The following is a 13,630-nucleotide window of genomic DNA, read 5'->3' as shown; positions in this document are numbered from 1 at the left end:
TTTATCCACATAGCAACTCATTCCCTCAGTTGTTGTAATGTACTGTCCCCTGCTATACGCCCCCATTTGCTCATGCACTTCCAATCCCATTAATTCTGTCACCCTTCAGCGTTTGCCCTGCTCCCACAGGACAACCGCTGAAGGGCGATCTCCCCATAATACCTCCTGTATGCCAAAAAATTAATTACGATTATGGATATCCCTTATCATGCGCTTTAAGTTTTCAATTTCCGCCACCGGGTACACCCCCGTACCATTCACATAACAGTCCTGCAGTTGGTTTTCCAGATAAGACAAAGTTCCACGTTGCATTTTTCGTTCCTCTACCCCACTCCTCTGATAGAAGTCTCTCACCTTCCTCTTGCCAATTGTGTCCAACCACTCAATAATATCACTCCCTTCCCTATGGTTATCCCACCATTCCTTCCATACACTCGCAAAAGATTCCCTCACGCTCCTTTTACGCATTAACCCAACATTCATTTTCCAGAAACCCCTGTACCGCCTCGGTAATCCCTCCCAATCCACGTCCACCATGACTCCTCTATGGTCAGAGAAACTCACATTTAGAGCACAAACGGTTCGAACCATGATTCCCCTAGAAACACAAATGCGGTCAAATCGTGCTGCATACTCCCTCCTAATAAACGTATGCACACTCCTCCCTACCTCATCCCCCCCCACATCAAAGACATTCACACCCCGCAGTAAGTCCCCTAAAAAACCCGAAAAAAAATCCTTTCCCTAGGTTCGACATCCTTGCGGCGATCAAGACAATTCCAATCTCCCCAATGATCGTGATGGCTGGCAGCGACCTTAAATGATACACCAAAACATCCCTAAAAAAACCGTTTTTTATTCGCATATCACTTTCCGCTGGTCCATTGACGCCGATGAATCCCACCTGCACCCCACCCCATGCCCCAACCACCCGCTCCACCCTACTCTCCTCCCCAACCTCACAGGTGTGTAAAGAAAATGGGCTGGCCTCTTTTATTAACACTGCCACACCTCCTTTCAATCTGCTAGAACAGCCCATGTACACTACATATTCAGGAATTATCAATTCCCCGGGAGATTTGTGATTGTGTTCCTGTAAAAACACAACGTCAGGAACATGTTTCCTCAAAAACGCCACCAGACAGTTACGCTTGTTGTCTGATTTCAAACCATTAACATTTAGAGTAATACACCTGAAGGTTTCATTGATATCCTAACACTCTTAACACCTTTGCGATTCTCTCCACTTCTTCCCCCACGACCTCCTATGCTTTCCTCTCTATCTTGCTGAACATTTTTGGATCCGCCCGCTCCTCTACGGGTCTCATCGTGCCATGTCTTTTTCCCCAATCTTTGTCCGGGAGTTAGCACGTCGTCACGGTCTGTCGTCACCGCAGCCCTTTTGCGACAGCCACGATCGATGATCATGTCAACTTCGGATCTATCATCCCTGTGTACCTCCACAGTCACAACCTGGTGTTCTACAGTCGGCTTTGAGACACCTCCCTCTCCCTCTTGTACACGGACATCCTCCAGCCCACCCTGGAGTCCATCAGCTGTTGAAGCTTCCATCAAAGCGTTTAAAGCCTCTCGAATGGATGCCTCCATGTCATCCTGGGTGGGTGCGTATGCATCCTCCAGCGTCGCCGACACCACGCCTACGTCCTCCTCCACACCCGGTAGAGTTACGCAGGCAGGTGACTCCTCTGTCTCCCTCTCTACCTCCTCACTCCACAGTTTCCCACGCTGTGTAGCCCCAGCATATGACTCCGGTACTGCTGTCACCTCCGTCCTCGTTGCGACCTCTGGTCTTCCACGCCTCGTCCGACATTGTGCTGCAATGTGGTCATACACCCCACAGAGTCTACACGTGCGCCTTTGACCTGAATATGTCACATACACTTGCGTTCTGAAGTTCTCCATTACCACATACGACGGTATCGGGTGCTTAAGGAACATTTTCAAAGAAAACGACCCTTCCGGCATGCAAACAAGGGGGCCGTCACACCAGTGTCCCAACGCCGCCAGATGCACGGTGCCGTAACGGTCAGAAACGTTCCTTAAATCACTTTCGTCCGCTTCAAAGGGTATGTTGCGCACCTTCACCCATGTGTAAACACGGGAGACATCTCGAAGGCAGACGGAAACACCAGGGTTAACGGTCTTTATCACATCCTGGTATTTAGCAACCATATTCTCATAGGTGCAGCCTTGTCTGAATTTGACGAATAACCTCGTATTGCCATTTAATGCTACACCGTAAAGGTCTTCATTGGCAATTCCATACGTATCTCTCAGGATCGCCGTCAGCAGAATATGAGTATTCTGACCATTAAATGAGCCAGTCACTAAATCAAGGCAGACAGTGTTGACGCGCCTGCGTCCTCCTTTCGCCATTGTGAGTAGACTGGTGAAAACTGCGCAGAGACTAGACGAATCAGGAGCTACTGTGCAGCCTGTCCGCACAGCCCAAGAGCGATACGAGCAATGTTATAATGTTAAATTACCGTCATCATGTCTGAGCCACAGGCTCAGACATGTTAACATGACCATCATTGCGTGGAAGGCACTAGTATTTCTGCACCAGAGGGGAAGGGGTTGTTGAGATGCAGCTGTCTGGTTGGAAGGGGGACTTTGGAGGGCAAAAGCCCCCCACGCCTTGCCCTTGACGCCGCTGCCATGAACAGTTTCAGACACTTGCTGTATCGGATTAAGATGCAGATTTAGCTGTCGCTACAAGCTGTTTCAGACGCTTTCTGTATCAGATTAGCGTTACAACCACCCAGCTGCTACGCTCGCTGTCACACACTTTCTCTATTACATTAGCAACCAACACCCTGGCACTGTGAGACACTTGCTGTGTTCCATTTAGCCGTGTCAGACACTTGCCTCTTACGTTAGTGTGACCATCACTAAGCTGCTACGGGCAGTGACAAACACTTGCTGTGGAACATGAAAATGACCACTGCCTGGCTGTTACCAACAGTGCCAGATATTCACAGAGTTTTTTACACAAATCAGTTTTACAGGCCAAGAGCTGTTATCCTACCTAAGCTTATTACAAAGCCCAGCTCTATCTGAGGTATACTACCCCTCCCCCAGGATGCGACCCACAACAGTCGACAAACACCCAGGTACCTACTTACTGCTAGGTGAACACGAGCAGCAGGTTTAGGGTAACATGCTCACGGACAATAACATGTGAGCTGAGTGCCCTTCTAACCGAACTAGGGACAATGGTAGATACTTGATATATTGCACTGTATTAGGGTGACCACCGTTCAGCTGCTGCGTCATGTTAACTTGACTTTGAGCTTGACACTAAGAACAGTGTCAGATACTGTCTTATTGATATTACGAGCAGTGCCAGACACTTGTTGTGTCACATTAACGCAATAATCAGCCTACGGTGTCATGATTATATTCGTTACTGATCCCAGATATTTCAAACAGTTTCAGTTGTCGAGTTATCTGACATAATCTTCACTGATCCAAACTGATCCTTCAGTGCCCTTCTTATTAAAATGAAAAGGACAGCAGAGTAGCCATTTTCAGAGTAAAAAATTAATATAATTACTTATAACAAAAAGGAGAAATAAGGTTTTAATACCAGTTTATCAAGTATAGGTAAATTAAAACTCTTAAGAGATATTAATTTAAAACGATATTAAATGGGATGTTATTGTTGTCCCAAACTGTCGTAACTGAGAGACTTTTCTCACCCATGATACAAGCGTCAAGAAACTTGGCTTCCAGGATGCCCTGGTAGGTAATATCACCATGCTCCTCAATCATCTGTTGCACCTCCTCTCGGAGATGCAGCTGATGTATTGGATATTTGGCCAAAAGAAAGGACGAAAAAGCCAGAGCAGAGGCTGTAGTATCGTATCCAGCAATCAGGAACAGCACACACTGAGCTACGATGCTCTTATCTGTCAACACTGCAAAGAAATAACATTTAATTTATACGTTTTTTTACCTCTGGGTTATTATATTCTTCACAAACGATGTGTCAGTTTACTTTTATACTCTATTTCATCAGACCTAAAACTCTTAAATTCAAAACAATAATAAATAAATGTGACATTCTGACTAATATTGTTCGGGAGATTTTCATTAAATCACCTTTTCAATAATTAGTTAAGACGACTTGTCAAGACACTTAAATCTCATTAAATCAAACCTCCAGGCGTCTGACTAAGTTTTAAAACAACTGAAGCAATTATGAATGAACATCACAAAGACTGCTGTAGTTATACTTTATAATGTAACTAAATAATTATGAGGGCTTTAAATGCCAAAGTGCTACATTTTAAGCTCTCATATAGTATGACTATTCAGTACTTTTTTCTCCTCAAAGAAATAGTGAAAGATGTGATCTAATTTGACAACTCGGCAAAGTTTGTCTTATTGACTAATAACTTGTAGCATTAATAATGGAATTCGTATCTTTATTACTACTGATTTAGCCACCGGAATCGTGTTTCCTGCCAATTAAAATTTCAGCACAAACCTGTCAAGTAATCAATAAACTTGATTAATAAAGCAATCCGAGTCAGAATTAACGAGACTTGTAAACAACATGGCCAACACGGTATTGCCTCTTTATATTCATAAAACCATTCTTCATCAACATTATTTTTTTTGTTATACAAGTAATGAGAATAAAATATCAATACTGACTTTTCTTACACTGGGTTAAAGAAACTTTATCAGTAGAGGAAGGGGTTTCCTTGATAACTGTGTGGTGTTCTACGGTAGGAGAGTCACGGGCAGTGGCGTCCTGGCTATGTGTTGAGGTTAATGAGTAAGGAGCGCTGATATCTTCATGTCCAGCTCGTGCATCTAGTAGAAGGTCCAAGTAATCTCCTCTTCTCTGACCAGACTTCCTTGCTGCTATGGTCTCCTCCACTACACTTCTGAAGAATTTGACAGGGGATAACTCCATCTTGATTCCCAGAGCACTACAAACTCTTGGATACATGTTAAAAAGAGTAAATATTAATACTTTTAATAATGAAAATTCGAAGAAATCTCCTGCCCTTTTGGCGAATTCCGATTCCTCTTTCTCGAAGGAATTACATTCAATACCAAAAGCACAGGAAGCAATGGTGTCCATAGTGAACCGTCCGAAGTTTGCATTCATGTCAATGAAAGGTTTTATAGCAGCCTCTTTGAGGGAGAAATAGACGAGATCGTCGGCCTTGGAACAGATGATAGGGAACATTGAGCGCATCTTGCCTGAGGTAAAGGTTGGAGTCAGGATGTCTCGAAGGGTTTTCCACTCGTCTCCGGTCTTGTTACTCAGCATTTCATTTAAAATGCTTCCATCTTCAGCCAGAATCCGCCGACGATCAACAAAATGATCAAAATCTTTAACGAAGATGTTTTTGAGAAGGTCAGGGTCACCAATCATAAGAACAGGACGAAACAGTTCGTACAGTCCACAATACTTCGAACCTCCATTCTTGTAATACACCTGGGGAAAAAATTGTCTTTACAATTTTAGCGAACTAATGACAGTATTTTTACTAACCATAAGTAGTATTTCATATTTCTAAGTTTATTTTTTATTTTATTTTAGAAGACATTCGAGACATAAAGCCTATCAACATGATATATAATGTAAAGTAAAAGGACACAAGTGCAACTAATGTGACATTTACTGTGGCAACGTTTCGCTCTCCAGGAGCTTTATCAAGCCATTACAAACAATACATGGACACAAAGAGTATATAAAGGCTCTGAGTGAGGTGCAATACTAGTGAGGTACCATTTCGATGTTCACTAGTGGTAGTAGTAGTAGTAGTAGTAGTAGTAACAAAAATAATACAATATGGTAGAGCAATTAATTCGTACATGAGTAAAATGATATAAAAGCTATTACTTGGGTAACATAAAAATAGGTTGGAGAAATATAGACTGGAAACAGGTAGGTTGTTTCAGTGTTCACTCTCTGTATTGTGCTTTGTGTAGTATAACAGGAGAGACTATGTGATGGCTTGATAAAGCTCCTGGAGAGCGAAACGTTGCCACAATAAATGTCACATTAGTTGCACTTGTGTCCTTTTACTTTACATATTGTCGGTAATTCTACCAACTTTATTACATGATATATAATATTTTATCAATATGATATATTATGATATTTGTTGAAAGGAGTTTTGATGATAATTAAGTGAAAGGTACAGACCTCATCTATGTAATCCCACCGAAACTGGAACAATGAAATCTGCTTGTGCATGTGCCCGAGGAATGGAAGAAATGGTGGAGTTGGTACTCCACGGGAGGACCAGTAGCTATGGCGCCAGCGAGAGTACATCCAAGCTGCCATCATCAGTCCAGCCACCACCAGCCACACCTCCGCTCCCATCCTTCAGTCAAAATACATATAACGTTTTATTTTGAATTTTTTTTTTTTGGTCCCGTAATTCAGAATATTTCAAGAGATACATTTCAGTGGTTGTAATCTAAATGTAAATGAAGATTTTAGTAGTGCACATAACCTATGGAATCTGATTCAATTTAGGGAATCTGATTCAATTCTGGGAATCTGATTCAATTTTGGGTTAGACAGGACGAACAGACAAGTCTTCAAAATGTCTGCTGCTCTTTTTTTTTCTATTTACCAGTAAACAGTAACCATGGAGGTAGTCAACACTTTTGGCTCGGTGGCCTGGTGGCTAAAGCTCCCGCTTCACACACGGAGGGCCCGGGTTCGATTCCCGGCGGGTGGAAACATTTCTACACATTTCCTTACACCTATTGTCCTGTTCACCTAGCAGCAATTAGGTACCTGGGTGTTAGTCGACTGGTGTGGGTCGCATCCTGGGGGACAAGATTAAGGACCCCAATGGAAATAAGTTAGACAGTCCTCGATGACGCACTGACTTTCTTGGGTTATCCTGGGTGGCTAACCCTCCGGGGTTAAAAATCCGAACGAAATCTTATCTTATCTTATCTTAACTTGAGGTCCAGAAAGAAAATAACCCAAATTGCTATATTTTCTATGTCTATTTAAAAATATTCACTCAACAAAGTTACTAATCCCATTAACGTCTTCCACTTTCCTTCCCACAATCCCCTTTCTCATTTTCTTTTATTTACCCATTTCCACCCCATCTGTTTTTTTGAATAATGATGGATAAATGTGGAACAAACATAAAATCCTGTCTCATCGTGGTCAACAATATTCCACGTATCCTGATTACATTGAAATTTTAGTATTTAATTTAATATGGCATTAATGGAATGCATTGAAAAAGGTTAAAATAATGGAAACCCAGAGAACAATGCTGATCTATAATTCTACCAAGACAAAAAAGTGAATAATTAAGAACAGCAAATGCATCCATGAATGAATTACTCATATCATTAAAATTAAATGAAGTTATACCAAACAGCTCCTGTCGATATTTATAATAAACCAGTGAGTTGAAGAAGTCAAAGTTCCAAATGAATTGACACCCCATCAACTAGAGGTTAGTTGTAGTTAAACTAATGAAAACAATATCATGAGGAATATTTTTTTTTTTTTGGGGGGGGACACTAGCTTATTAATAAATAACGTAGTTCTCACATTAAAAGGCTACACTTAATAAATTTAAAACATCTTTAGCTATGTCTGGGAAAAAAGGTCAACAATGTTGTATCCTTGACTTCCAGAAAGCATTAAATGTAAAAATAAATTTTGCCAAATGCAATGAACAGAACCATTTAGGGATCATTAGTAGCTGTATGTACTCATAGTATGTACTCTGTAATTTTGGCAATAAATACATTGATGGGTAACCCCTGTGTGAGTATGAGTCTGCTATGTGCACAAAATACAGGGATGGTCTGTATGGTGTATTTTTCGTAGCAAAACCTGCAAGGCACAAACGGTTTTGCTAAGGGGACTCCGGTCAAGAGGCAAATCCAAGAAGCTGAGGTAACATATCACTTCCATCCAGCTGGGAGTTTAGAGGCTCAGCTCAGGGTGGAAGGTTCAGTGTAGAGGTGAGTCAATCCACCAATATTCCTTGATATAATAATTACTCAAAGATTAGATGCACCTATTAAGTTCATCATGAAAACTTGTGTAAGTTGTAACATTAGTATCAAGCGAAGTTTCACGTGGGTGGTTGCATGTAATCTCTTCAAAAATGGAACCATGGTACCTGTGTAAACATACATCAGTCCACACTAATGATGTTTAAATAGGAAAATGTTTTTGGATCTGCTAAAGTGACACACCTGTGGGAGAAAATAATATTTTTCCTAAAAGACAGAAACATCAACAAAAAAATATAATTTTTTTGAAAATTTGAGTCTAGTATAACAGATGGGAAAATACAGTGTTGGTGCTGCCTTGGAAGACAGTAACTAGAAGGATACAGAGATGCCAGACAGTGCACCAGATGGAGATAGTGATCCTGTATTGATGAGCCAGGTAAAGATAAACATAGACGAGTTCTAGAAATATAAAATAGAAATACCGCTGGTGATGTAAAAAAAGGGGATGATGCTTTGAGGAATAGTATTGATACATTACCAGTAATAGCTGGTGGTGGCACTAATTTCTAGTACGGGTGATGTAAATAGTGGAGAGTCAGAAAAATGCACAAGTAGGGTACTCAACTACAAAAAATCCTGGCAAACGGAAATCAAATCTATGCAAATTCTATGCCTTGAGAATTTGTAGTATTAGAATATCTGAAAAAACAGGTGGAACATACAATTTTGACCATCCCATAAAATGCTGCGACCTCATGAACAAAGGTGTATGCAGCCCTTCTTCTTGTAAGCAATTTCACACTGAAATGTGTTGCTCTTCAGTCCATGGAAAACATGCTACATCACATACTCTCAGACACACCATTTAAACGGGAGGGAAGGTGGGGTAGGGGTCGTCCTAGGAAAGGTTGGAGGGAGGGAGGTAGAGGAAGTTTTGTGTGTGAGAGGCTTTGACTTCCAGCAAGCATGCATGAGCATGTTAGATAGGAGCGAATGGAGACAAAAAGTTTTTAAGACTTGCCATGCTGTTGGAGTGTGAGCAAGGTAACATTTATGAAGGAATTCAGGGAAACCGGCAGGCCGGACTTGAGTCCTGGAGATGGGAAGTACAGTGTCTGCACTCTGAAGGAGAGTGTTAATTTATAGTTTTATAACTAGTGCAAGCACGCCTCTGGCAAGACAGTGATGGAGTGAATGATAACGAAAGTTTTTCTTTTTCGGGCCTCCCTACCTTGATGGGAGAAGGCTGATGTGTTAATAAAAACATAAATAAAAGTAAATACAGCTCACTCCGACCATGGGAAACAAACCATGGTAGTTACAACCACTCCAGAGACAGATTTTTTTAGTACCTAGAAGGAAATGAAGCTCGCAAGAAATAACAGAAATACTACACCATCTCGGATCACTACTGGAGTGGAGGCACTCCAGAACAACAGATATTACTGCCAAATAAAGCTCCCACATACCATCAACACGGCGACAGGGTCTAAAGCCATTAACACCAAAGTGATTTTCATCAGAATACTGCTTGCAAAGTCAAATGCAATGTTTGCGGCTTTCACAGAGACCCACAGAAAGGATCAATGATTCTGAAAAAGAAATGCGGATCCCAGGGTACAACCTATTCAGATAAGACAGAAAGAACAGGCAACAAAGGGGTATTGGCCTATATGTCACAGAGTTGCTTATATGCTCGGAACTACTAAAGACCTACTGTCTGGGGAATCTCACAACTCCAGCCCCAAATATCTTGTTGCTGGTTGATTTCAACTTAAGAGACCTAAAATGGAGAAATGTGACAAATACTGTGATAGCAGAGATAACCCCAGGAGGCAGCTCTGATGAAAATTCATGCACACATGGGCTATTCAATCTCTGCAGCAAATTCACCTTAAGCCAGAAAATAGTGGAACTAACACGAATGGAAAATAAACTTGACCCTATCTTTACTAATAATGATGATCTGGTACGAAATATAACAGATCACAACATAGGGCTTCTGACTAGCACAATGAGATAAATTATTGAACTTCAATAACACAAGCAGACAGTCGGACCAGATCAACTATGTCCTCAATGAAACAAGCTGGGAAGATATCCTAAACAACATGGGTTCGAACCTTTGACAAGAAAAAATGAACTCTGTGGCACTTGAGGTCTGCTCAAGGCCATAGAGATGCAAGGTATACAGAGACACGCCTTCTACAGATGAAGGCGAAGAATCACAGAGTTGCTGAAAGTGGGCCAATATATCTGAAACACAGAAGGAAGCACTGGCCACAAAAATAGAAAATATTGAACTTAAGTTTAGGGAACCATACAGGAGCCAATAAACACAGGAAGAACTTAAAGCCACACATGAAATTGAAAAAAAACGAAGTATTTCTTTTATTATGCCAAATCTAAGGCAAAAACCACATCCAGTATTGGGCCCCAGCTTGAAGAGATATTGAAGTCCCATTATGACTCAGCTTTTAGTGAGCCATTAATCAGACTTCTTCTTCTTCTTCTTATGACCAGAGCTTTGGTAAGATGGGTAAGGAAGAAGGATGGGTAAGGGTAGAAATATCAGAAAAGGGTGGGAGAGGGGAGAGACGTAGGGTATAAAAGGTAAGTGGCCCAACCACTTTGGTGTAAATTAAAAGGTGTATGTGAAATAATAAGATATTCTTAATGAGGTATAATATTAACCCATCAGAGTCACATAGATATAACAGATATATAAGTACATGACTCTGAATTGGTAGTAATTATACAAATTGCAATTGCTTTTTTTTTTTTTTTTTTTTTTTTTTGCGTTTGCAAAACGGATATTTAGGCGACAATGAAGGAAATAATTTCCTGGCCAGTTTATAAAGAATTACTTGACAATGGCTTCTTACAGGTGGTGTCCTGCCATAGTAAATTTAGCATAATTTTTACAGTAGTATGTTATATAAGATGTCTCCCTAATTGGGGGCGATGATTGTGAAGACTTACTCAGCCCTGTAACAACTTCAGACAGTATTACCTAGGCTGGCTCCTCCTCAGGAAAATTAATAAATAGAAAAAGAAATAATAACAGACAAACATAAACACTTTATTATATAGAAAATATAAAATATAAAACACTTATATATGAAATATTAATCCTACATTAAAGAAAATGAAAAATTAAAAATATAAATGATAAATGAATTCAACACTAATATATTTATATAAAACTTGGGTGTCTGGTGTTGGTGACACTGCGTGTTGTTGAAATCGTAGCCGTTGCTGATGATGGGGGAGGGGGGGGGGTCGCAGGTGTTGGTGACAACCCACCGGCTCGTTCTTCACAGATTTTATAGCTGTCAATAATTCGTCCAGATGACAGGAAAGCAGGTTTTCTCCATTGCAGTGATGAGGGGTTATATCCTGCTACTTGCATACACAAACAGGTAAGTGGATCAGAATTTGGGACGTCTCAGAACATTAGTCCGTCTCCTTCAATTTCTACTCATTGATTAGCAGGTGACCCTCTCTGTCCTTTCAAGCTGTAAAGAGAGACAGATTACCCACTGCTTAAGAAATCACTCTCCATGATAAGTACAATACCTAAAAGATGTGGTGATTATTACAACATTTTAACCTATCAAGACTGAAAGGACTAAGTTAATTATTGGTCAAAAGTGAAGCTTTCAACCAATAAGTCCACTAAAATATGATCAGGCGTGTACTTACAGTAGTATTGGGAGCTGTGAGTCGAGTGATTTACTGTTTGACTGGAGCCCCAAACGTCACCTTTTGGGGAGAAAGGAAGAGGGAGGGGAAGGGATAGCGGGAGCTAGACTGATCCTACCTTAACAAGCAGCCGGCAATCAAACTATCACTTTCGGGGAGGGGGAACAAGGGGGGAATAGCGGGAGCTGGACTTACCCTACCTTAACAAGTAGCCGGCAATCAAACTATCACTTTTGGGGAGGGGGAAAAAGGGGGGAATAGCGGGAGCTGGACTTACCCTACCTTAACAAGTAGCCGGCAATGAAACTATTATTACTATATACTCCCTCGCTATTCATATCTATTGAACTTTTCCCTCACACTCCCCCATACCAAGACTTATAGTTAAGGAGTATAAGAGGAATAGGTGAGGAAAAAGTTCTAACATATGGAAGTCGCGTAAGGCAACAAATCATCTACTCACTGTCACGACTTAACCAGTCAGAGAAATAATGGGATGAACCATTGATATACACAATATGGAACTTAAAAGCCTGGAGTGCCAATGTCCACCTCAAGAGGCGACTGTTGGTTCCCTTAAAAGTTTCAAGGTATATCAAAGGTTTGTGGTCCGTTTCTAAAATGAATTCTTTTCCCAGCAAATAAAATTTAAGTTTGGAGATACCCCGCACAAGGGCCAAACATTCCTTTTCTATGGTGGAGTATCTCGTTTCTGCGGGAAGGAGTTTCCGGCTTAGGAAGCATACAGGGAAGGGAGTACCATCATGGTATTGTAGTAACATCGCACCTAAGCCAGTATTGGAGGCATCAGTTCTTAAACAAAATGTTTTATTAATATCTGGAATCTTAAGTATAGGGTCTTTCGAAAAGATACTTTTAATCTCATTAAACTTTTCCCGAGCTACGTCGGAAAGTTCAAGAGGTTCCTTCACAGACTTTTTAAGGAAGTCTGATAAGATGCCTGTAAGATCAGAAAGGTTCTGGATAAACCGTGCATAAAAATTTACAGAACCAAGAAAGCTACTCATGAGCTTCTTGGTTTTGGGGAATTTAAATTCTAATGAAGCTTTGATCTTACTGGGAAGTGGCTGCAGAGAGTTATTAGAAAGTATCAGTCCAAGATATCTAATCTTGTTATACCCAAGGAAGCATTTCTTCGGCTTGGCAATGAGGCCATGTGAGCGTAACCTACGCAAAACTGATGTTAATGTTTGGATATGCTCGCCCCACGTAGATGTCATTACGTAAATGTTATCAAAATAAACTGAAACATTTGGCATATTACCCAAGACCTTTCTCATCATTCTCACGTAGGTAGCACAGGCAGTTACCAAACCGAAGGGCATAGTTCTATACTGTATCAGTCCTTGGTGTGTAGGAAAAGCGGTGTACTGCTTAGAAGAAGGATCTAACATTACTTGTTGATATGCCTGCGCAATATCAATCTCTGAAAAGAAGGAAGAGTCATAAAATTTGTGTAGATCGCTATCTATTAAGGGCATAGGCTCAGCATCCCACCAAGTAATAGCATTATGGCCTCTGAAGTCAATAGCAAGTCTATATGAATTATCTTCCTTCTTAACCATGACTACTGGTGAGCAATATGCAGATACTGAAGGTTCAATGATCTTTAGTTTTAATAATTTGTCTACCTCTCGGTCAAATGCATCCCTAAGGTGAACTGGAACTGGGTATAATTTTCGTTTGATAGGATTGTCAGTCACTAAGTAAATCTTATGGATTACCGTGGAGGTAACACCTGGAATATCTGTAAAGACGTCTGAAAAGTTACTCACACGTTGAAGTAGTTCATGTCTCTTATGGTCATCCAAAGATTCATTAATATTAATGTTGGTTGCTCCCGAGTGGTCAAGAGTCACCAAGTCATGTTAGAGGTGTCAATTACACACACCTTACATTCTTCAGTTGT

General features: G+C 40.8%; 1 protein-coding gene across 2 annotated transcripts in view; it reads right to left on the bottom strand.

Annotated features, from left to right (window-relative positions):
• Positions 1–6,373, bottom strand: part of LOC128699671 (cytochrome P450 9e2-like) — a 46,243-nt gene extending 39,870 nt beyond the window's left edge. Inside the window, exons 1-3 of one of the 2 annotated variants that reach the window (XM_070080964.1) lie at positions 6,194–6,373; positions 4,684–5,479; positions 3,723–3,941 (exon numbers count right to left, since the gene is read on the bottom strand). In XM_070080964.1, coding sequence (XP_069937065.1) covers positions 3,723–3,941; positions 4,684–5,479; positions 6,194–6,373 — 1,195 coding nt within the window. The remainder of the gene's footprint in view (positions 1–3,722; positions 3,942–4,683; positions 5,480–6,193) is intronic. The other variant, XM_070080965.1, reaches the window with a different exon arrangement.
• Positions 6,374–13,630: the final 7,257 nt, after the last annotated feature.

Source organism: Cherax quadricarinatus, unplaced genomic scaffold, assembly GCF_038502225.1.
Source record: "Cherax quadricarinatus isolate ZL_2023a unplaced genomic scaffold, ASM3850222v1 Contig1370, whole genome shotgun sequence".
NCBI classification, from domain to species: Eukaryota; Metazoa; Arthropoda; class Malacostraca; order Decapoda; family Parastacidae; genus Cherax; species Cherax quadricarinatus.
Note: the sequence above shows the minus strand (reverse complement) of the source record. Positions and strands in the feature narration are given on the sequence as shown.